This window comes from Pempheris klunzingeri, chromosome 5, assembly GCF_042242105.1.
Source record: "Pempheris klunzingeri isolate RE-2024b chromosome 5, fPemKlu1.hap1, whole genome shotgun sequence".
Classification (NCBI taxonomy): Eukaryota; Metazoa; Chordata; class Actinopteri; order Acropomatiformes; family Pempheridae; genus Pempheris; species Pempheris klunzingeri.
In genome coordinates, this window is record NC_092016.1 from 27,907,652 (window position 1) to 27,932,321 (window position 24,670).

The following is a 24,670-nucleotide window of genomic DNA, read 5'->3' on the forward strand; positions in this document are numbered from 1 at the left end:
ACAAAGCAGATCAAGTGCCCTTTTATCTCCTGTGGTACAGTCAGCATTACTGTGCAAAGCCAGTCAGATGGGAGGTGAGGCTGATTAAAATCTCCTGATATCATAATGAATGCATCAGGGTGCTGGATCTGGATCTTTGCAACAGTGTTGTGGATGACGTCACACGCTGCTCCAGGCCTGGCTCATGGTTGAATGTAAACAACAATGGTGACGATGTGAGAAATCTCCATTGGTACATACTAAGGTCTGAGACCGACTGCCAACAGTTCAACATCCTGACAGCAGATCATCTGTTGTTCACAAACTGTCTGTCTCCCACCTTTGTTCTTTCCACTCGCGCAGGTGTGTCTGTTTGCTCATACCGCTGTGAAGCCGGGTAAATCCACACAGGAGTCAGGAATGTTATCATTCAGCCAGTTCTCCGTAAAATGCATTAGACTGCACTCACAATATGCTTGCAGGTTTTTCACAGGTGCCTCGCACTCGTCACACTTGTTAGACAGAGAGTTGACATTTCCCATGATAATCAATGATAAAGCCGGCTTGTAGCTCTTTCTCCTAGCTGGTAGCTTAGCTTTAAGCTTTGCACCAGCTCTACTCCTGGGCTTCTTCAGTTCAGCCGGAATGGGGTGTTTGACTTTGTGACCAGTCCGTTGCAACGCAAGGAGTGCTTCCCTTGTGTAAACAACTTTCTTCCAAGCTGTAGTCAACATGGTTGGTTGAAAAAACACAATGAACCACAACATCTACAAGGACGTAATGCCACACAGTACAGTAAATCATTCGAACTAGCTTGCAGACTAATTGACTAGTTCTCTATGCTTTCTTTTGTCTGACAAGTTTTCTTGTTGGCTGACTGACTGATGGGGCTTGTTGGCTGAAAGTCTAAATGACTGGTTTGCTGCCTTGTTCAATGGCTGAGTTAATTACTTGTTTGCTTGTTCACTGGGTGATGATTTGATTGTTGTATTGGGTGAGTGACTGGTTGCTAAAATGCTGGTAGACTGGTTGATGGACTCACTGACCGACCTGAATGTTAGCAGATATAACTAGCTGGTGACTAACTGACTAGTTCTTGCTTCGCTAGGTGATCTTTTGCCTGACTAGTTTGCTTACTAACTGACTGATTGAGTTTGTTGACTGATTTGTTGTATAAATGTACAAACTGGTCTGCAGATGTTTTGGCTGGCTAGTAGACTGAAAAAGTGATTGACTTGTTTGCTAATTGCTTTGTTGCTGAGTGAATAACTGTTTGATTGATTCACTGACTGCTCTGTTGCCTTTGTCTTTCCATGGTATCAGTGTTACTACTCTTCTTTGACTGGGTTACACAAATGAATTAGATGTGCTTGTTGTGGATGTGGGTAACAACTGTGCTTTTGTCCTCTTTTTCTTCTTTGCTACAAAAACGTATTGAATCATTTTGTCAATGTAGAACCTGTGATTTATAAATTAAAAAAACAAGTCAAATAAATTTACAGAATCATTTTTATAAATACACACACACACACAGGCACACTCAGTGTTTATTAGCCTTAACTCACAGAAAATGCCACAGGCAGATGAGCTGATGATGTCATGCCTTGCTCTGATTGGTTGACCCTGCCTCCCCTCCCTTTGCACGTCTGTCTCTTTTTTCCCCTGCCTTTTTCTGTCAATCCTAGCTCACCCCATCTCTATTCAACATGACCCACCTCTCTTGCTCTCTCTCCTTCCTTCCCTCGTCTGTCTCCCTCCTCTCCGCTTCTCTCCGTTTCACTCTGCTCCTGCCAGGAAGATGATGTGGATGATGTGACAGTGTGGGTAGCCAATGATCACACAAGGAGTGAGTGGAAGGGGTGTGTCCAGAGGCTGAGCTTGGAGCTGATCAATGTGAGAAGACCGAGGGGGAAGAAGGGGAAGAGAGGGAGGTAGAGGAGGGTGGGGGAGGCCTTGTCCGAGCTGAGGAGTGCATACGCTGGCTTAATAAAGGAATAGAGGAGGAGGAGGAAGAAGAGGAGGGGGGGGAGGAAATTGTCACCTGTCAAAGGGGAATCAACCTGTGCTGTCATGGACAAATATCGACCAAAGAGACCAACCACCCTGGCTCTGTTCCCACAGCAGCCACAAGCCGGCACCCAGGTAGGGAGGCTGGGAGTATCCCCTGTTTTTTTTACAATGAGCTGGCAAACGGGTTATGTGTGTATGCATTCGTGTGTTCATGTGCGCTTCGAATGAAGCAGCACTGACATTAAGCTGAGTAAATAGGTTACTGTGTGTGTGTGTGTGTGTGTGTGTGTGTGTATCCTGTCTTTGGAATGAGACAGCATTGGCTAGCTGTGTGTCTGTGTGTCTGTGTGTGTGTGTGTGTGTGTGTGTGTGTGTGTGTGTATGCTGGCAGTGGGTCAGTTCTAAAAATGGGTTAGCAGTAGCTGTATGTTGCTTTGCTTCAGTAAATAGGCTCTTGTTTAGTGTATTAGTGGCAGTATTCACTGCCATTTATTTAGAATATTAACCCTCATAGGAAAATCTATATCATGTGGTTGACTTGTTTTTTCCCAGCAGACCCACAGTAGGTGAGCATCTATGGGCTCAGTGACTTGCTCAAGGACACTTTGACAGGACACACGGGTGGTTGTGGGGTTTGACCCTGACTACTGTGTTAAAACAAGAGCGTCCGAGCTATTCTGCCATCTCATGAAATATATACATGGGTATTTAAGATGGGTCAGCTGTAGCAGTATCTTCTAGTAAGAGAACAGAAGTAGAGGGCAATACAATGCTAAGTCAAATGAGGAATATTTCCATAAAACAAGTCCAGATGAAAGTGGCTAGCCTTGGCTCCTCAAGCAGCGTTCAGTAATGACTGCTCTCTGGAGGGAGCCAGCAGTAGCAGTATTACTAACCTAGTCTATCCCTTTAAATGAATTATGTCAGTACAGATAAGGGTCATTTCACACTAACCTGGATCACAATCCTATCCTATCACTATCCTCAGCATCAATATGGAAATCACTCACCATAGAAAAGAGGTTCCTTACAGTTCCATTCAAATGTCACCCAGTATCACTGTGACTTGTTATTGCTTTTGTTTATTAACGCACAAATAATAATGCAGTAGAAATACAGTATAGATGGTTATATTTGGTCATATATTATCTTCAAACGAGACGGTAGGCTAGTGTTGGGCTTACAATTCGGTATCCAGTCCCTTATTATGTGTAGCTATGTTTAAGAAATTGTAGAATAACTAAAACATCTGTAATAAAAACCTAAGGCTAAAACATACAGTATATACAGTATATGTTAATTAACAGTATCAGACACATTGAAATAACAGGTGTAGCCTCCTGACTTCAACAGTTTATTTTTCACAAGCTACTCAGTAATAAAGTATCATTTTAGCCATTAGAGGCACAATGTTGATTATCTACAGTGACATAATCTGTCACTGGTGAAGTTTGTCATTTTCAGTAGTGAAGCCAATTAGCCTTATTACTGGCTAGTGGAACTTAAAACATACCAGGCAAACATTTTGATCAGCCAGACAGCCTACACATACCTACCGACAGCTGAAATTGTGACGAAACCTCTGGGCTAGCCCCCTGTTCCTATTGCACGTCTGTTACTGAGGATTTCTTTCATCTGTCTGTCTGAAAAATTGAAATGCTTTTGTGAGACCTTACTGTAAGATAAATGTAACGGACAATAGTACTCTCTATTAAAATTCAGATTTTTGCTAAGCTAAAGAGAGCTTGGTTTATTAGCATTACCTTTCTTTCGTAGCACTAGTTCCAGTACTTGGTTGATCATGTCTATATTTGTGACACTAAGCCAAGGCCTTTTAGGCTGCTAAAAGACGAAATATTAGATAAACACTGACATGAGATTATAGACATGTAGATATATAGAGTGCAAAGCATGACATACTGTTAAGCAGACTTATATTCCTGTAGGCTAATCATCTATGACAACGTGTTAACATTTTTATTGACTGGAGAGGCTTTTGCTGCTATTCTCCTTCCCAGATTCTGGATAATACGACCAAGTGCTAAACGATGTACATTTAGAAATAGAGATGTATACAGTTGCACTCAAAATTATTCAACCCCCACTGCAAATTAGGTGTATTGGCAAAATTTCCAAACTTTCAGCTCAACACAACTACTATTACAGATGGTTTCTCCAAATTCAACAAAATATGACACTTTTAAAGACTACTGCAGTCTCAACATTATTCAACCCCCTCTTGACAAACATTTAAAGTAGTTAGTAGAGCACCCTTTTGCTGCCAGACACCGCTGACTGACAGAGTTCCTGAGGAGTCTTAGCCCATTCCTCATTCCCCCAGCTCTGTAATATTCTTGGGTTTGCGTGCTGCAACCGCCTCTAAATCTCACCATAGATTCTCTATGGGCTTTTAGTCAGGTGATAGTGACTGCCACTCTAGTATCCTCCAGGACTTTTTCTGAAGCTAAGCCTTGATGGACTTTGAGGTTTGCTTTAGATCATTGTCCTGTTGGAGGGTCCAATGACGCCCAAGCTTCAGCTTCCTCGTAGACGGCCTGACATTTCTCCTAGGATTTCTTGATACTTGATCACTGCAGGTTTCCAGTGCCAGAAGAAGCAAAGCAGTCCCAGAGCCCAGAGTCCCAAGATGCTTCACTCTTGGCCAGGTTTGTAACTTCTGTGGCTTATTTATATGGTTTTGAGCATATTGGAGCTGACTTGTCTTGTGCTTTTGGGTCAGTAGTGGTGTATGTCTTGGAGTTTGGGCAAGGAGGCCTTCAGCATTTGGTATGTGGCTTACTGTAGAAACTGAAACCTCAGTGCCTGCTGCCACCAAGTCTTGCTGCAGGTTTTTTGCTATGGATTACGCTATGTCTGGATGAGGAAGAATGAGGCATGCCTGGCCAAGAGTGAAGCATGGTGGTGCTTGAGACCTGAATTGAAAATGATTGCTCTTATAAGGGATTCTATTCAGGGGGTGAATTTAATTTTGACTGCAGTAGTATATATATATACACAGTACTGTGCAAAAGTTTGAGGTTGGTGTGAAGAAATGCTGTAAAGAAGAATGGTTTCAAACATATAAAATTCAATTGTTTATTTTCATCAAATCAATAGTTAGTGTGACCTCCCTTTGCCTTCAAAACAGCATCAGTTCTTTCAGGTACACTTACACACAGTTTTTGAGGGAACTCAGCTGGTAGGTTGTTCCAAACATCTTGGAGAACGAACCACAGATGTCTGTGATTAGTTCTCCAAGATGCCTCAAATCCTTCTGTCTCCTCATGTGATCCCAGACAGACTGGATGATGGTGAGATCAGGACTTTGTGGTTGGGCCACACCATCACTTCCAGGACTCCTTGTTCTTCTTTACGCAGAACATAGTTCCTGATGACATTGGGATTGGCTGTATGTTTGGGGTCGTTGTCCTGCTGCGGAATACATTTGGGTCCAATCAGACGCCTCTGATAGTATTGATGATGAATTAGTATCTGCCTGTATTTCTCAGCATTGAGGACACCATTAATCCTGATCAAATCCCCAAACTTGGAAAGAACCTCCACCAGCTTCACTGTTGCCTGCAGACATTATTGTACCGCTCTCCAGCCCTTCAGTGGACAAACTGCCTTCTGCTACAGCCAAATATTTCAAATTTTGACTCCAGTCCAGAGCACCTGCTGCATAGTTGAGTTGCTTGGCCATTGAAGACCACTTCTGGCCACACTTCTCCAGACAGTAGATGGTGTACCTGGGTCCCACTGGTTTCTGCTAGTTCTGATACAGCTGGACATCTTCAGATTTTGAAGGGAAGCAAGCATAATTTGTCATTGAACTGCTGCACTAAGTTTCCTTGGCCGACCACTGCGTCTATGGTCCTCAACCTTGCCTGTTTTTTTTTTGTGCTTTTTCAAAAGAGCTTGAACAGCACATCAAGAAATGTTTGCCTGGGAGAGACACTTCTGATGCAGTATAACTACCTTGTGTCTTGTTGCTGCGCTCAGTCTTGCCATTCTGTCATGTCTCATCGTGTTTGTTAATTTGTGAGTTCACTCGTGTCTAGTCTTGTCTCTCACTTCCTGTTTTATTTTGAAACTAAAACTCTCCTCTTGTTTCATGCTATTGACTTCCTGCCCTTGTGTGTTTCCCGCCTTTGTGATTGTCTGCCCCGCCCTGATTGTTTCCACCTGTTCCCTGTTACCTCGTGTATAAATAGTCTGCGTCTCCCTTTGTTCTGTGCCAGATTGTCATGTGAAGTGTCAAGGTCTCTCATGAAACCAAGTCTAGTCATTGTATTCCATGTTTTAAGTATCTTGTCTTTTGTTTGTATTAAAGAGTTTTTCACCTGCTTAAAAGTGTCTTGCATCGTGCATTTGGGTTCCTCCTGATTCTGAGCCCCGTGCTTAATACATTCTGTATGACCTGTGACATGAAAATGGCTTCCACAACCTCATCTTGGTAGCAAAGCCTCCTACAGCTGTTTCTGTTTCAGTTAATGACTGTGATCCCACAAAATCCCAGACTTTGTGTAAGTGTACCTGGAAGAATTGATGCTGTTTTGAAGGAAAAGGGTGGTCACACCAAATATTGATTTGATTTAGATTTTTCTTCTATTCGCTCACTTTACATTTTTTAAATCGCTGAAAATATATATATATAAAACTTTTTATATTTTTGAAAGCATTCTTACTTTACAGCATTTCTTCACACCTGCCTAAGACTAACATTTAGATAACACTCACCATCACTTAAATTGCATGACTGTAGGCCCTGATTCTGCATGTGTGTGTAGTCTTTGATTCTCAGCTGCAGTACATCTGAGCAATGGTGCATTCACATGCTGAAATCTGAGAAATGAAAAATGTGCTCTGACTTTGCTTTGTTGTGAAAAACTTAAACCCTGTAGACACACAATAAGTACACACAGTCTTGCTTAAAGCGAGAATGTGACTTATGCCCTTTCCTTTATGCCTTTGGTGAGCATGGGGGTTTTGAGGAAATATAGTGTGGAGGGAGAGTGCTACAGCTGCACAGGGCTGAGGCCCAGGAGAGGAACCATTTTGAAAGTTACCTAAAATCGAGGGCGGCTGTGGCTCAGAGGTCGAGTGGGTCGTCCATCAATTGTGAGGTCGCTGGTTCGAGTCAGCGTGTCCAAGTGTCCTTGGGCAAGAAACGGAACCCTAACTTGCTCCTGAAGCAGCTTCAGTGTGTGAATGTGTGTGAACAAATAAAGGGGACAAATAAAGTTTTTTGAATTGAAAGAGTAGTCTCCTCCAACTTAGATTCCTCCTGTATGAATGATGTGTGAATGGGTGAATTAGGATGTGATGTAAAAGCACTTTGAGTAGTCGAAATGACCAGAAAGGTGCTATACAAATACAGACCATTTACCATTTAAAAATAAATAAAACAGCCTTCTGTGACCTCTGGGTGACAGGCTGCCTCTACACTGTTTACTGCTGTTAACAAAGAAGGTATCTGATTCGGCATCACAGGCAGCCACATCGATCTGTTATGTCAATGGGATGATTCTGGTGTGTGCACAGGACTATTGCTACATTTCTTATATGCCAGGAGTTAAACCTGTTAAGATTTGTCTCCAAACTGCTAGGCAACGAGAAGTTTGTTTTGTTGTTTGTGGGAGGTTATTCGCACAGCAAAGACTCCTACAGTGGTTCCTAACCTTTTGTGCAGATGTACCCCCACTGCCCTGTCACACTAACTGAACACTTCATTCACACCACATATCATATTTCAAATCTGTTAATATTAACCTATTCTATCACAATATAAACATACATAGTAGAAAAGAAAAATTACTGCAAGTGAAGAATCTAATATAAAATAGAAATTTGCAGTCAAACAGATAAATGTGTAGAAATGTAAAATACAGTATATGTTTAGAAATGTTTCACATAAAGAGAACTCTAGGCTAGGAGTGTGCAAATGGTCATAATTTAAGTACATGTGCCATAAAGATCTGTGTTCATGTAACATGTCAAGTTAGAATGGAGACTTTGTAAATGTAATAGGTCACATCCATTGGGCAGGACAAGAGTCTGTATCAGTGGGGGCCTTCTAGATGAGACAGAAAGAAAATGCATCCTTATGCCAGAGGGGAGTCTTACAAAATGTTTATGTCCAGCGTTGGCGGGGTCGGCCACAGTCTTTACTGCGTGCCTTAGAGTTCTAGAGACATACAGGTTCTGGAAGGATGGGAGATTGCAGACAATCACCCTTTCAGCAGAATGAATGATTCACAGATGGCAATGGAGGAGTTGCGGACGGACTCACTGATAGTGATGTATCATTGACTGAGGCTGAACCTCTTCGGCTGCTGCAGGAAGTTCATCCTCTGCTGTGCTTTCTTGGACAGGGAACTGATGTTCAGCACTCTCCTGAGCCACTGATGAAGAAAAAGTACCACTGTGAATTTATAATGCTGATAATAAAATTTCTGTAGCACCTTTCATACACAAAATGCAGCACAAAAGGCTTTACAACAAGGAAATGACATGACTCAAGTCTTTCACTTGAAACAGACATAAAATGAGCATAAAACATATTAAAAACATTAAAATACATAGAATTCAAAATAATAAAACTAATTGAAAATAAACAAAAATAGAATAATAAAAAATAACATTTATAGAAGCATCAAGGCAATTACAACATTTAAGGTGAAACAAAACAGGCAAAAGCATTGTTTTATCATGAACTGGTAAATTTTGAGATTTGGGGCTATTTTGCGTCAATAACATCCTCTTTCAGTTTGGTGTATAGAAAATGTCCAAAATAAACATTTTACTGCACTTGGTTTATTTGTGTCTTTTTAAATTCATATATTTAAAGCGTGGTTTCTCACCATGAGTCTTTTTTCTCAGTCTGAGCCACAATTTTCCACTTCAGTTGCACTTCCATACACCAAACTTTTGGTTTTTATGGAGGGCTTTGTTTATATGTCATTTGTAGCCGGATTTATATAACATTTTATTCCTATTAACATGGCAAAAATATTTTTTTTTATGTCTGTTGACTGTATTTTCTGATTTATGGAGTGATAAAAGATATTCAGAATTCCCTCCGAAAAACCTTTGGATCTAGTATGTCAACAAAATGAAACAAGAATTTTGAACTGGTAAAATAGTAAAATTATAGTAATTCAGTCAACTTTAACTTCAGGCGTGAATCTGTTTTGTGCAAATTTTTGATTTATGAATAATCGCACTTAAGGTTTATTTACATCTACGCAAAACTAGGGTATGCAAATGAATACAGCTATTCATCAGTATGTGAGATCATTGGTTAATACCATGCTGTACCAAAAAATGGGTGCAACCAAATCATGTTACCTTCACCAGTGTTACCAGCTATAAAGTTAGTCTGGAGCCCTGCCCGTGCCCCTCCAAAGTATCCATCAACAAGATTAACAGTCATCAGTCATGTTAGAGGCTCTGTGAGTCTGCATTTTGGCACAGTGGTGCTTTGAGTAAAATGGTCACATCAAATGGTAAATGGTCTGTATTTGTATAGTGCTAGTCATTTCGACAACTCTAAGCACTTCTCCATTACATCCTCATTCACCCATTCACACATCATTCCATTCATACAAGGAATCTAAGCTGGAAGAGACTACTCTCTCACACACATTAACACACAGTTGAGGGTGAGTGTCTTGTCCAAGGACACTTTGACATGCTGACTTAGAGGAGCCAGGGATCAAACTGCCAACCTTGATGGATGACCCACTCTATCTCTGAGCCACAGCAGCCCCTAACGCTCAGTGGCAATGCTAAAATGTTGAGGTTAATGTACTACCATTTACCATAAAATTAAGAAAAATAAATACAGGTGAGATGGTCAAGTTACCGAAAATGTGTTGGTAGCCAGGGACAGAGAGAAAGGACCCAAATGCAGAAGTTAGCAGACGCTGGGGCAAATGTCCTGGGAGTAGAAAGAAGGGTTCTGGGAGCTCAGGTGAATAGCCTGGACATGAGCAGAACAGACCTCAGACAGGACAGGGGCAAAGTAAGAGAAATTTGGTAGATGGCCTGAGCACAGGGAATGCAGGAAGTGGAGAACTGGACTCCTTGGGAGGACCCAAATCAGGCAAATTAGGTATCCACAGGAAATTACAAGACTGATGGACTGGCTGTGGGTTGCCAGATGCAGCCGACTGCTGAGGAGCATCTGCTGACAGCAGTAACTCTACAGACACAGGAAGGGGGGTGAGGCCACTCTACAGGGAACAAGGACAGGAGATTGCTGCTGCCCCAGTGAGGACAGGATGGGCTCTGGTATGGCCTGGCATGGTGATGAGACAGTCCAAAGAAACACTGGGTTTTTTTTGTCTGGCAAATGCTACAAGGGCCTCCCATGGAATAGGTTTGGGACTGCAGCTGGCTCAGGACAAGTAGGCTGCAGACCCGGTACCTGAGAAACAAAGGATTTGTCCAGTTATAAGTAAAGACTAACTGATGAGAGGAGTGACGACGGGTGAGGTGATCAGCATTGAAGTCTTGCATCTGTGCCTGAAACAAACCTTGCGACATTATTTGGGCATAATAGTGAACAACTCAGTGTTTCTGTTTCTGTGGGCATTAAAACAAGTGTGATTGGCTCTCACCTGGTTGTTGTTCGCATTGTGCAAGAGGGCATTTGCATGCAGGTTTGAGCTTTTCTGAACTCTCCTCTGTAGTTTTGCTGGATGCATTTGGAGTATCCATAGCTCATAGGTGCCGGGTTGCAATGTCAGGTCCCATTCACAGTGAATTTAAAATGTCCCATTCAGAGTGAAAGGTTTTGCAACCGTGTACTGTCATCATTCTACAGGAGAGAGGACAGTGACTCACTGTGGCATGTCAGGAAAATGTTAACAGGCAATTTTAATCAAAATCAGTGACCAATTCTAAAAATAAAATAAGACAATGTATACACTTATACATATATACCTTTGCAGATATACACTCAGAAAGTATCAATTCATGTGGTTAATTACATTTACAAAAGGTCAGTTAAACATAAAAAGTACTTATAAAGCGCTTAAATTAAAATTGAATGTAATAATTTGGTATCCTGTCTAATTATGGTAGCTTTAAATTAGTTTTGAATTTTAGTGTCTGAATTTGACCAAGTCAGTTTTAGCAAGCTTATTTTTTACTCGACTTGAATTTTTAGATCTAAATTGAATAATTTAACCATAGATTCTGAATATTGGCTGCTTGTATTTGGTATTTAAATTTCAACATTCAGTGGTGATTGTATTTCAAAATTCAAAAAGGTATTGCAGCTACTTAGCTACCAAATCTTTATGGCAACTTTATGCCTCCATAGGAAAATCTTGGCTTATCTTAGTCACCGTTCATCAGACAGTCAGCAGATCCCTGCTCCTGGGATGTGTTATCATCAGTTTTGCAATAAGAGGACAAGATTTTATGCCTTAACCAGCTCAGGCTAAACTGTAAACAAGACCTTCCCTGTGTGTCTGTCTATGTGTGTGTGTGTGTGTGTGTGTGTGTGTGTGTGTGTGTGTTCATGATAACCTAAACGTGGTTTCTGTCTTACATTTCTGCTCTTTCTGAATAACTTGATCCAGGACTCCATCAATAACAACTCTTTAGGCAAGAGGGACAGCTGGACGGACTCCCACTCTTCCTCTCCACACATTAAAGGTATGGACACCTAATTAATTAAAAGAACACATATATCATTTTCTGGTTTACAAGGAAACATCTTGTAAAAATAACTGATCACTTACACGCATACAAATGAACCACAGTATAACACGTCACAGCAGGCTCATCATTCTAGTTTGGGTTGTGCACAGTACAGTTTCATAGACATGAATTTCTTCACATGGAGTGGAGTTCTTCACATGGAGAGTTACAAAACAGGTAAATACATAAGAACATCCATAAGAGCACGTGTTGAACTCCCCTTAAACAGCACTGCACACAGACAACAGCAGCATTTCAGCTCTCTCACTTAATGCAAAATAACAACTCTTAGAACATTTGTGAATAAATGAGATGGACTCATTGTGGGCTTAATGAAATTAATTAAAGAATGGGATATTCTTTTCCATGGATAGAATAGGAAGTTCACACAGTCTGTGCTGAGACATATATGTATGCAAATAGTTCTTGATTTCTCTCAACTTCGAAAAGCAATGCTGTCATTATTAGCCTAGTGTGAAGAATTCTGAGCATCAGTCTCACATTTAAGAAATATTTGTTCAATGCTTTTGAGGAAACAGAGGGTTAAGAACTGGAGCTTTTGTCCCGTTGTCCCAGTATGTGTGTCATTACCCCTGTGAATTCAGACATTCAAACATAATGGGAAATTATATTTACTGTTAGTCAACTGCATGCAGTGTTATTTACGTTGAATCTTACTAGCATAACATTAGCTTTCTAGCTAATAGCTGAGCCATAGAGGTGTATGAGCTGAGTGGACTAGAAATATCTCCCATTGCCGAGTCGTATCTATGATCCATCCCATTTACTATTGCAGAAGAACATATTAGTCAAACCATCAGACGTTACCAGGAGAACTGCTTGTATAAAACCACACGACAATATTAATGAATGGTCTTTTCTTTGGCAAATGACAATGGTATACAGTAAGTGGGATAACATACTTCAAGGTGTCCATAATCAGGAAATAATGGACTCTGCTGCATGCCAGACAGTTCTCTGCCTCCTCGTTGTCTATTAATTCCTGATAATGGACACCTTGTGGGGCATCATCCCTGATGTATATCATGAATAAAAAATCTGCCTCAACAATGCCTTCACAACTTTTTCATTAAACAACATCCTGCATCCTTTTAGAGCATCAAAATGGATGAGGAGCAAGGATAGGGGACCCCTGTTCTTCTGGTAGTCCACCTAAAGCTCATTGTTCTGGCTGATCTTGAGCTTCAGATATCAGCACTCTGCTTTCCTCTATAAATAGTCTCTGAGAAAAGACAGCTTGTTTGTGGCTGGAAATTCATCACTGGAATCACATAATCAATATAGTGATAACTTCCAATTTGACAAAAAATACACTTAATACTTTTTATTGAATTCCTTCAAATTCTTTACTCCATATATGGGTGTGGGTATACACTGATGGGAGGTTGCCAACCCTGCCACCAGGAGGAAACTAATCATTCACATGCACTTATACAACAGAGCTCTGGTTCAGGAGCAATTTGGGGTTCAGTGTCTTGCCCAAAGACACTTTGACACGATGACTAGACTGGCTGGTGCTTTACCTACACTGGGGAATAAACATCGGGATATCACTTCAATTTTGACCATTCTTTTTATAATCCTCTCTTGTAAGGTTCCCAACTTCATGAAGGTGCAATACTAAATTGCTGGAGTCCCCTTTTACACTTTCATGTATGCATGATGATAAACAAAAGCAAAGCAATTTAAAATGATTTGTAGAAGGACACTTTCTCAAATCTTCAATGCGCCAGTGTATTCAGGAGTTAATGAATGGTTGATAATTACAGGCAAACATAGTTAAATACATTTACAAGGGTTACAACACATCCCAAACAATGAAGTAAAAATGTTCTTGAAATGAGACGTGGATTTCCACTTGTGTTACTGTAACTATTACATAAACTGCTTATTGCAGGCTACTTTGATAATCTCTCTATGTACAACTGGTTGCCTAACACATAATCTGATACTAATACATAATCTGATACTCTTGTTGGTTTTCACATGTGTGCTAAGGGGATCTAACACCACCGGATATGCAAGCAAAAGTGGAGGACAAAGTCCGGCACAGCATGCGTCGTCCAGCCCCAAAGCCACCCGGTGCCAATGGAGCTAATAGCAGAGCCACCGCAGACACACACGGCCAACCGCGGGACAGACAGGGGTCTGGGGCCACGCACACACAGTCCTCCAGTACACCAAGGAGTCAAAGGAGAGGGGGAGGAGGAAGAGGAAGAGGAGTGATAGCCATGAGAGAGAGGAGCCTCAGAGACATGAGAGGAAAGGATGGAGTGACACCAGGGAAAGAAGATAGAAGAGGAGGAAGACTGTGTGAAGAGTCCAAAGGGAAAGAGAAGGAGAGGAATGGATATCAGAGGCCAAGAGAAGTAAATGCAGTGAAAAGCTGGGCGGCTGATGGGAAAGGAAAAATAGGTGCTAAAGGGGGTAACAGAGGAGGGGGATTCAAGTCAAACAACATGCTGTCCAACCAGGAAGTGTATCTGACAGCCATGGTGGTACCACGGACACCTGTAGCACCAAGAAGTCAGGACAAGAGCCAAGACCATGGTAATGAATCTACCCAGGGAGGGGGGTACTGTAATGCTTTTAATGTATTTATGATATGTCTATCATCTTATCATATCAATTATACATTCTATGATATTATGTCTTAAACTCTCATATGTGAAGTGTTACGTTTTTGGTTTTTAATACAGTTGGTTATCACTAAATGTTCGGCTAATCTTGATTGACAGTAGTTTCTCAAGTTCTGTGAAAGCACAGTACTTTACCCCCAAAGTGGGTGAGACGTTGGTGCTTAGCACTTGATAACATGATACTGGTCTGGTTTAAATCAACATGTAACCAGTGGTAGCAGTATGCCAGATTTGAGAAAAACCTCATTTATTTGCAATTTTAATACAGCACTGGGAAATGATGATTTTGATTGATAAGTTGATTTTATGAAAGTATCCGCTAAAGATGAATTGCATGCTTTCTGAATGGACAGACCTAATGTTATTAACTCATTTTCAGACATGCTGAGCACTACAACACTCTCTAGATCAGTCTTTCCAAGAGACAGGGTCAGGACCCACTCATGGGTTGCAGGGGGTTTTATTTGGATCGTCATTTCCAGAATATCTTCCAAAGTATTTTATGTAAGAATTACACCTTCAGTAGAGTTTTGAGCCATATGAGAGAGCTTGTTGATGTTTCTACTAACTAAAGTTACACAGTTCCTGTAGCTCCTGTTCTACAGATGAGTGTCTGTTAACTGCACATAAATGCATTTATGCATTTACTAACTATTTAATATGTGATTATGCTTTCAGGAACAATTGCATAAAACAATGATTTATCAAATATATATCTCTTGAAATGTTTTTCATGCATGCTGCTGGAAGCAAGTTTGATGAAAGAGTGGAGTTGTAGGTCAGAAAACCAAAAAAAAACCTAATCATTCTCTCTGGGTTTGGCAAGATCAGAGATCGCTTTGTTTCCACACATAGCGGTTTGACCCAGAGTACATTTAGAGAAGTATTTATTAGTGCAGCCTTGGACACAAACAGACACCTTTTGGAAGAGGACATCATGTTTGTGCCCACATTGGCTGTAACGTTTCTTCATTAGTTTCCTTGGTAATTGTAAATGTTAAGACGTTTAAGATATGTAACATGTATGAAGTGGTTTCCATTTTATGGCCAAGCTGAATTACCTGTTTACTTTTTACTATCTACCCACTGTCCATATTTTCTGTTCTTAGGCCAAAACCATGACAGAACCAAGCATAACCCTCCTGCCCTCTCCCGGTCCAGCAGTGAGGGAGGGTCAAACAGAATGTCTCTCAGCTCAGACACAGAGGGCCCCCCACCAGGGCCCCTGCATCCCTCTCTATCCCAGCGAACCAACCCTGATATCAGTGAGGAAGAGGCGGAGGGAGAGCCGAATCCCTCTATAAACGTCCAGAATGGTCCAATCCTCTGCCTTGCAGGTAATGAAAAAACAGAGATGGACTGTACAAAGTCAGAGGTGGCTGCAGGAGATAGAAATACTGAGGTGGATAGCACCAACTCTTTCACTCAGGGAGATCGAGCAGCTGCTCAGATTGAACCAAAGAGTGAAGTTAATGCAGGGTTAAGTTACGACTCTGTTAAATACACTTTGGTGGTTGATGAACATGCTCAATTGGAGCTGGTCAGCCTCAAGGACTGCTTCCACAGTTACAACGAGCACAATGATGACAGCGATGCAGAGACAGTCTATCAGTCAGCCAATGAGGAGGAAGACCCAGAGTATGAGGAGGAAAGGAAGCGGAGAGAGGAGGCAAGGAAGCAAGGTAATGATACTGATTCATTTTCAACATGACTGAGCACATTTCTGTCACACAGCAGTGTCATCAGCTGGTACAACAGTGGAAAATACAGATCACTTTCAAAGCCTACTGGTAGTGGGGCGAAAACAATGGAGGGCCCTAAATGAAAGTTCAATAAATAGGATTTACTCCTTTGCATAAACATTCATATTCATATATGTACATATGTTGGCTGTGATTCATAGACTCACATGCACTGACATACATGCGTGGCCATCCCAATGATAACAGAGGACAGGGAAGCTCTCATTGCAACATATACAGAGGGAGTATTACTTCTTCTATCTCTTTTAGGGTTGCCATTACTCTACTGTATCTTTACATAGCAAGTATGTGTTAGATGCTATATTGATGGTCTGAATGTCATTTACAATAATATGTAATATTGTCATGTGGAGCTGCCAACAAGATGATCGCCTGGGAAACTGCTCATTGCCCCTTGGATCTGAGCCAAACAACTGATTCTACCATCTCTAAGTGGTTGGTGGCTTGGGGATTTGTACACAGAGCTGTGTGTAATCTACACATCAGTTGAAATAGATGTTATGCCTCCAGGTCATGTTATAGACGAAGTGCAAAAGAGACGAGCGTAGAGTAACATTTCCTTGATTTCTGCTTCAAGAGAAGAGGAACGAGGAGGAGAGAAGAAAGGAGGAGGAGATGAAGAAGAAGAGGGAAGAGGATGTGAAGAGGTGGAGGGAGGAGGAGGTAAAGAAGAGGAGGGAAGTCGTAGCAAGTATCTGCAAGCAGTCCAAAGTGATGTCAACCATAACTTCAGAGGAAGATGAGGCTAACGGAGGAAGGGCCGGAGCTTCCAGAAGTAGGAAGTTCCTCAACCTGTTTGCCAACAACAGCAGGCATTACAGTGCCACCGGTTTGTATATTCATTGTTAATATAGTAGATATATTGTAAATTAGTTCAAATCAACGATAACCTATAATAAATATATATTCAGGCTCCTGTGACACGTCTCAGTAGAGCTAACCAATTCAGCCTTTTAGACTGTCTTAATATGAAGACAGTAAAGACAGGAGTGATATAAGATCAGGTTCTCAGTATATGCATTGATATGCTAAAGGGAATGACTGGGTTCAGCACTATATTTTGTATCACTTTATTCATCACCTGTATCACCTGTATTTTACTAACAACCTTTTTAATTCACTTAACTGAATATGTTGAACATGGCAATTTCACATGTTTGAGGTCCAAAATGTAAAAACAAGTACCACGCTTTAGTACCACAAAAAAGGTATAGAAATATACACACACACACATTGAGAGGCAGTTTATTTATGACTTTTGATTATAAGTTCCTTGCTGTATCATTCAGGTGCTGGGTCATTCGGTGTGTTCTCCTGTGTTCTGGATGGAGTGGAGAGACAACAAAGCCACAGAGCTGTCTACAGGTGAGCACATGTGAGCAGAGTCATAGTGACATGTCCAAACAGTACAATAGGCTGAACTATGCACATTTTTATGTCTGTTTTAGATTTGTCCCTCGTCATGCAGATGAGCTATACCTAGAGACAGATGATCCAGTGTTAATGCTGAAGCAGTCTGAGGACCTGTGGTGTCAGGGTTACAACATGAGGACTGGAACTACCGGCATATTCCCTGCCTTTTACGCCGTCAGGGTGGACAAAGATAGTAACCAAGGTACATTGCAAAGAACTGGTCTGTGAAAACAGAATATCACCATATTCAACAACATTTGATCATTTAACATGTTTCTTTGTTCTCCTTTCTTCTCTCAGTCCAGAAAGATGGTTGTGTAGAGCAATTCCTGGTGCGATTCCTTGGTTCAGTTCAGGTCCCCATCCACAAAGGCAACAGCGTGCTATGTGCTGCGATGCAGAAGGTACATGAATACACACACCACACAACAGAACCTCATCGGGACAGCTTACAATTACAAGCTGATTGCAGAAAAGTATAAGTGTAAAAAGTAAAGCGCCTGTTGTCTTTCATTTTGATAATTCTATGAATGTTTTATGCTTGGATGGGAACTCTGCAGGTATTCCGTACATGCAGCTTAGGGGGATTGGTGACTCTAAATTGCCTGTAGGTGTGTGAGTGTGAGCCCTGTGATTGACTGGTGAGTAGTCCAGGGTGTCCAGGGTCTAACTGACTGAATGAACGATGGGTCACTCACATTGACAAACCCAATTCTGCAGCCTCCCAGAGCTTTTTAGCCTTTTGTATGTCATTGTTTTGGTTCTATCCCACTTTTACTGTTGGACTCAGTCTCAGAGTGCTCATCAAGTTCAAAGTTGTTCTTGTCACATGCACAGTGAAGCAGTTGTTGGCAAATGTGAGAATTGCGAACATATTAGAAATATCATTTATAAGATGATGTCAGGAGGTTTGTTAACTTGTTTTGGATTTTCTCTGCTCCCAAGTGGCCAAAACTAAGAAATTAAATGCAACTTTAATTATAGTATTTACAGTTTCACCCTCACATCTGTTATTGATCATTTGGTATCCACAGCATACATTCAGACTTTGGTGTTAAAATGAAGGACATTCAGTCAAAAGTGAGAGATTCAGTTCAGGGATTCATTGTAAAAAGAATTGAATTTAATAATAAATTAAATTGAAGGAAACGTGAATGCTACCTAGATAATGATTCTGCAGATTCTATTGGAGCAGGTCCCTGTCTATATTTACATTTATGCATATTCATGAACGTTTATGTGGGAAAACAAAATCCTGAGGATGAATGAAGTCCTTTAAAGAAAGAGGGATGCTGAGGGATTGGCACAGTCCATCTTTCTTCATTATTAGTGGGAAACAAACGTCCAACATTTTTGGCTTCATCAATCAGAAATCAGCTGCCATCTCAATCACTTTCAGCCTTAATATATTCTAACCTTGGCATAAATATGCCTGAGTCTACGTTTAGTCTCACGGTACTGACCACTCTTATACACAGTTATATATGAAGTACAATTCTCCAGGCGATGAGTTAACCTTAGCTTCATATCTTGGTCCTGTTAGCAGAAACAGGTTTCTGCTTTTACTCTCAATATGAGATTGAGATGTAAACTGTTTAAATTTGGTATCGTCTCTCAATAAAAACAAAAAGAAAGCGCGTGGGAGAGGATCAACATCGACAAAACACATTCAGAATTATAGTTCTGCCTATATATTCTGTGAAACCTTAAGAATCCAAAAATCTTTCACAGCATGGAAACACAAACCTTTTAATATGATACCTTTGTGGTGTCTAGCTACTCAAACGCTTTGGTTTGATTTAGTATGTTTTCAGATTTTTTTCACAGGACAAAAACAGCAGAAACAATTCATAATATGGTCTCTGGATTATCCTGAGTGACCACAGTGACTCAAACAAAAATTGACTGTAAAATTCAAATAATCTGTGCTTATATTTGTTGCATTGGGGTTGGGGCAGAGATCTCAGGCAGATAACAAAAAATCAAGAAAAATAAAACCAAAACTGCCTGAGATTTGAGTGAACTTACCCTTTAACTGAATCATATCCAGTGTCTTATATAAGAGGAGCGCTGTACTTGTTGCAGCTAATCACTCTGTTTCCTCTAAATCCTTTGCTGAGTGCAAATCCTTTTTAAGAACATTATTTTCAGGGTGCTTTAGCTTCAGGCTTAATTTGTAAAGGGAGACGCTCTCTGTTTTCACTTCATGTTCTATATTTCACTTTGCAGCCAGTTTACCTCACTTTGTGAAATAAAATGGAATTGTAATGATTCCTGTGATGAAATTAGTTCTGAATACTGATTAGGTGAGTAATTAACCTCTTGTAGTTGCTAAGCCTGCAAAACACAATATCTGCAAAATTCAAGTGTCAATATCAATATTAGAAGAAAAGCGTGTTGAAAAATCAGTCAATCCTTTTCTTTAAGTGAGTTATTCTGCTTCGCTGTTGTTAGAGGTTAGGTTAGTCACTGCAAACTACATCAATAGATAACAAACAGGCAACCAGCATATCTACAGAAACACCACTAATGTGCTTCAATTATATTATACTGTTGCCAATAAAGTTGGAATAATTGTTCAATACCCCCAATTTAGTTAAAGCCTGAATCCACAGTTTGCAAAGGTTCATTGTGGTTTAAGTTTCACTGTGATATGTTTGGAAGAGTTTGATCAATAAAGTTGAGAAGATATACACTTTATTTATCAAGAATAAATCACATTGTCACAATCATTTCATGAGAAGAGGTAAAAAACACTTTATTCCAACTTTATGGGAAACAGTGTAGTTGCATTATCTAACATCTTTTCAGAAGGACTGAGGCAACTAACAACATGATACATGGGACAATTTGATTACTGATTAATTCAGTAGACATCTAAAGTCATTCACCGCACAAGTTTTGTAATACTTGACTATTTGAAGCAGCAACACAGCAAGATGTGGCTGATTGAGTAACTGCACGCTGAGCTTTCGTCACACCAGAAGAAAATGATATTCTAATGTCATCTGGAAGAATTCAACAGTTACAGTGACATTTTACAGCAAAAGATACAACAAAAACACTTCCTGCTACTGTAGCTGTAGCAGAGCTGAGCTGAGCTGAGCTGCTGTGGCCTCCTAACGTGGCAGGGCTCAGTACTTGTGCTAACTAATCTGTCGGGCTCAGACTCTTCACTGAAGTTTGGGTTACTGCAGTCTCTAAAAACTCTTTACCTTCTTTCTAATCACTCACTCACTCTCTCACTCACTCACTCACTCACTCACTCACTCACTCACTCACTCACTCACTCACTCACTCACTCACTCTCTCACTCACTCACTCACTCTCTCACTCTCTCACTCACTCACTCACTCACTCACTCACTCACTCACTCTCTCACTCACTCACTCACTCACTCACTCTCTCACTCACTCTCTCACTCACTCACTCACTCTCTCACTCTCTCACTCACTCACTCACTCTCTCGCTCTCTCGCTCACTCTCTCGCTCACTCACTCGCTCACTCACTCACTCACTCACTCTCTCACTCACTCACTCACTCACTCACTCGCTCACTCTCTCACTCTCTCGCTCACTCTCTCGCTCACTCACTCGCTCACTCACTCACTCTCTCACTCTCTCACTCACTCACTCACTCACTCACTCTCTCACTCTCTCACTCACTCACTCTCTCACTCTCTCTCTCACTCACTCACTCACTCACTCACTCTCTCACTCTCTCACTCTCTCACTCACTCACTCACTCACTCTCTCACTCTCTCACTCACTCGCTCACTCACTCACTCACTCTCTCACTCTCTCACTCACTCACTCACTCTCTCACTCACTCACTCACTCACTCACTCTCTCACTCACTCTCTCACTCACTCACTCACTCTCTCACTCACTCTCTCACTCACTCACTCTCTCACTCACTCACTCACTCACTCACTCTGTCACTCGCTCACTCACTCACTCACTCACTCACTCACTCACTCTCTCACTCACTCACTCGCTCACTCACTCTCTCACTCGCTCACTCACTCACTCTCTCACTCACTCACTCACTCTCTCACTCTCTCACTCACTCACTCACTCACTCACTCACTCACTCACTCTCTCACTCTCTCACTCACTCGCTCACTCACTCACTCACTCTCTCACTCTCTCACTCACTCACTCACTCACTCACTCTCTCACTCACTCACTCTGTCACTCACTCTCTCACTCACTCACTCACTCACTCACTCACTCACTCACTCACTCACTCATCACTTTGTTACAAAGTTCAAATGATATGCTATGTTTGAGTTAGGATGGCTAACTTTTGAGGCTTAAGATAAGCCAGTCACTGTCTAACTTCTATTAGACTTATTGAAGAGCATATTGGCCGGCTGTACAGTGATGAAAAAGGAGCCAGGGTATGAATGTCGCCCTCTTTTTCTCTCTCTCTCTCTAGCTCTCTTTTCTAGTCTCAGTCCTCTCTTAGACAGCTCACTTTTCACTTCACCACTGAGGATGACAATTTTGACCAAATATGAACACTGTTGATATCCAAAATGGTCAAACAATGTGTCATTCAAACCAGGTCAGCTGCTGGTACTGATTGTCAAAGCTTATGTTTACTGACTGATTTCCTCATTGTTTGTGTACACAGGTGGCGTGTAACAGGCGGTTAGCAGGTCAGCCTCCCTCGGCCTGCATGCTGGAAGTCAGTGTGAAGGGTGTGAAGATCAGTGTCCAGGACCAGTGTCACTCTGCTCACAGGGTATGTGCTCTACCCTCCTCACTGCCTTTCTGCTTCAGTGTCACACCTTTTCACATTCAGCTGATGGGGAACTAGTTATTACGGTTGAAAACAAGAGTGCAGTAGTTGTGTGTGCAGCGTTCTACAGTGGGAACTAGCAGTAACTACAAGTTTTAGAAAAAGTGTGATGGTGCTACAATCCTCAGCCAGTTTGAATAAATCTTCCAGGATTTACTCAGGCAACCACATACATCTGACATGCTTTAGTCTTAAACCATTCAAGCTTTATATTTCTCCCACTGTCTCTGTGTCTGTCTCTGTCAGGGGGACCAGTGTTTCCATTTCTTCCAGTTGAAGAACATCTCATTTTGTGGCTGTCATCCAAAACACAGCAAGTCAGTCAAACTACTTAAGGGATTATTTGATCTCATCGGTGTCACACTTGGAATAGAAATGTATCAAACTATATTAAATTGTACCTTTTTCTCAAAGTCGATTGGTGGCATTTACTTTAGACGACAGTGGTGTAAAGCTCATTAATTGAAGCGTAGTGTTTTGCCTACTGCAACAGCTTTGCATCAATATATAATTGTAAATAAACTTTGTATAAATGAACTATTGCACTGCAGGTATTTTGGTTTCATCACCAAACATCCTGACCAACAGCGCTTTGCCTGTCATGTGATGATGTCAGAGAGGACATTACATCCTCTGGCTGAGTCAGTAGGGTAAGACCTATTATTTTACTCTGTTCTATCTTATATTTTGTACATAGCCACTAGTAGTATCTGTCCATACGTATCGTAGATATACACAGCTCCACAGATGTTGTTTTAAGGTGCTGGTGAAACAATGAAATTACAATCCAGGAAGTCCAGTTTAAGTAGCAGATGAATGTGTGTGGAAGCTTATCAGATGCCACAACACACAAACAACAGTTTGTAATGCTCATTACTGCCAAAGGTTCAAATGTTTTGCCGTCCAACCCTGTACTGGCTGACTACAAGTGAAGGAGAACTGCGTTTTCTCCACTCTGGACTACTGTTAGTCTGAATGGCCTCTTTTGACCTTACAGCTGTGCTAGTGGAGAGGTCATGCTCATGACCTGCCATGGAAAGTAGCCAATTGCAATTACTCAAGTACTCCTAAGGGTAGCTTAAATGCAGTTGTTGAGGTACTTGATCATTAGATGAGGCCACTTTATAACTCTACTCCGTTACACCGAAGAGAGAAATACTGTACTTGCCTTAACTTTCCTCCACTGTGTTCATTTAAATGAAAACGTGATCAACTTAGTAGTCTTACAATGGGCTATTGGTACTTTTACTCAAATAAAGGCTCTAAATAGTTTTTTCTAATGTTGCTTAGAACAGCGAATATTCTACTTCTGTCATGCAGTGGTCATGAGCAGTGGTCATGATACCAAAGTGACAGACCTCATCCTTTAGCCATGTCTCTTGGGCTCCTTCCAAAGGAGACAGTGGTAGACGATAATATAACTAAACAGATGTGTGCCATCATCTCTTCTGTTTTATTATTATCGGTTTTGTCATTTAATTTTCTAATTCTCTTCCCTGGTGTCCCACAGGAGGGCATTCCAGCAGTATTACAAAGAACACATTGGCTACTCCTGTCCCACTGAAGACATCTTCATTGAATAACACCTCTCCTCCATCCACACAATGCACTGGATACTCACTATGTGCACGTAAACCTGGTCTTACACCCAAACTGGACCACAGAGATATCTTCATCCGAGCACTTGCATGGTGGACTTTTCTTAGATGAATCCAGTGATGCAGCAAGCTTTTCCTTCTTTTGCCCATGTCACAATAGAAATACCTCTATGGATGGACGGGATCACATGAGATCTTCCATAGTATGACAAACCCTACCCAAATTCAAACACAAATATTTAATATTGATATATTTTATGGGCTAAAATTACTCACATGTAACTATATGCAGATATTGGATTTAAAACCATACAGACAGCCTTTAGAACTATGGAGTTCATTTAAAGACAGAATCTTTATATCATCATTTGTAAACTTAAATACTGACAGTTTTGGTGACTTAGTAAACGTTTGACTCACATATCAAAAAAGAAGAGTGATCTACCCCGTTAGCAGCTGTGTGAGGCTGCATGTGGGCTCAGCAGAGCTTTGGGCTGCTGTCACTGCTAATGTCCGCATGCTAACATGTGCACAATGACATTGTTTAGAAGGTTATGTTTGGCATCGAAAAATTAGGGTTGCTGCTCTTTTTCTCTTCAATGTCATTGTAAACAGCGTGTTTTTAAGCAATTTGAAGATATTATCTTGGGCTCTCAGAACTTATGATTAGCCTTTGACGACTGATTGAGAAATGGAATGAAAAACGAATCCACAAATCAATTCAGA

The 24,670-nt window shown here is 41.1% G+C and overlaps 1 protein-coding gene across 1 annotated transcript; it reads left to right on the forward strand.

Moving 5' to 3' along the window:
* Window positions 1-2,049: 2,049 nt before the first annotated feature.
* On the forward strand, window positions 2,050-24,299 carry LOC139201485 (C-Jun-amino-terminal kinase-interacting protein 1-like). Its single transcript, XM_070830813.1, has 12 exons — window positions 2,050-2,121; window positions 11,583-11,658; window positions 13,723-14,274; window positions 15,473-16,045; window positions 16,704-16,955; window positions 17,416-17,491; window positions 17,575-17,741; window positions 17,840-17,943; window positions 22,179-22,289; window positions 22,593-22,663; window positions 22,898-22,996; window positions 23,857-24,299. The coding sequence occupies exons 1-12, from the start codon at window positions 2,050-2,052 to the stop codon at window positions 23,927-23,929; spliced, it is 2,226 nt and encodes a 741-aa protein (XP_070686914.1). The 3' UTR covers window positions 23,930-24,299.
* The last annotated feature ends 371 nt before the right edge of the window (window positions 24,300-24,670 follow it).

What these genes read in the sequence shown, in the direction of transcription:
- LOC139201485 (XM_070830813.1), top strand. Translation starts at nt 2,050, where the DNA reads ATGGACAAATATCGACCAAAGAGACCAACCACCCTGGCTCTGTTCCCA. An exon ending in GGACAAGAGCCAAGACCATG is followed by an intron (nt 14,275 to 15,472) that starts GTAATGAATCTA and finishes TTCTGTTCTTAG; the next exon opens with GCCAAAACCATGACAGAACC. An exon ending in TGTCATCCAAAACACAGCAA is followed by an intron (nt 22,664 to 22,897) that starts GTCAGTCAAACT and finishes ATTGCACTGCAG; the next exon opens with GTATTTTGGTTTCATCACCA.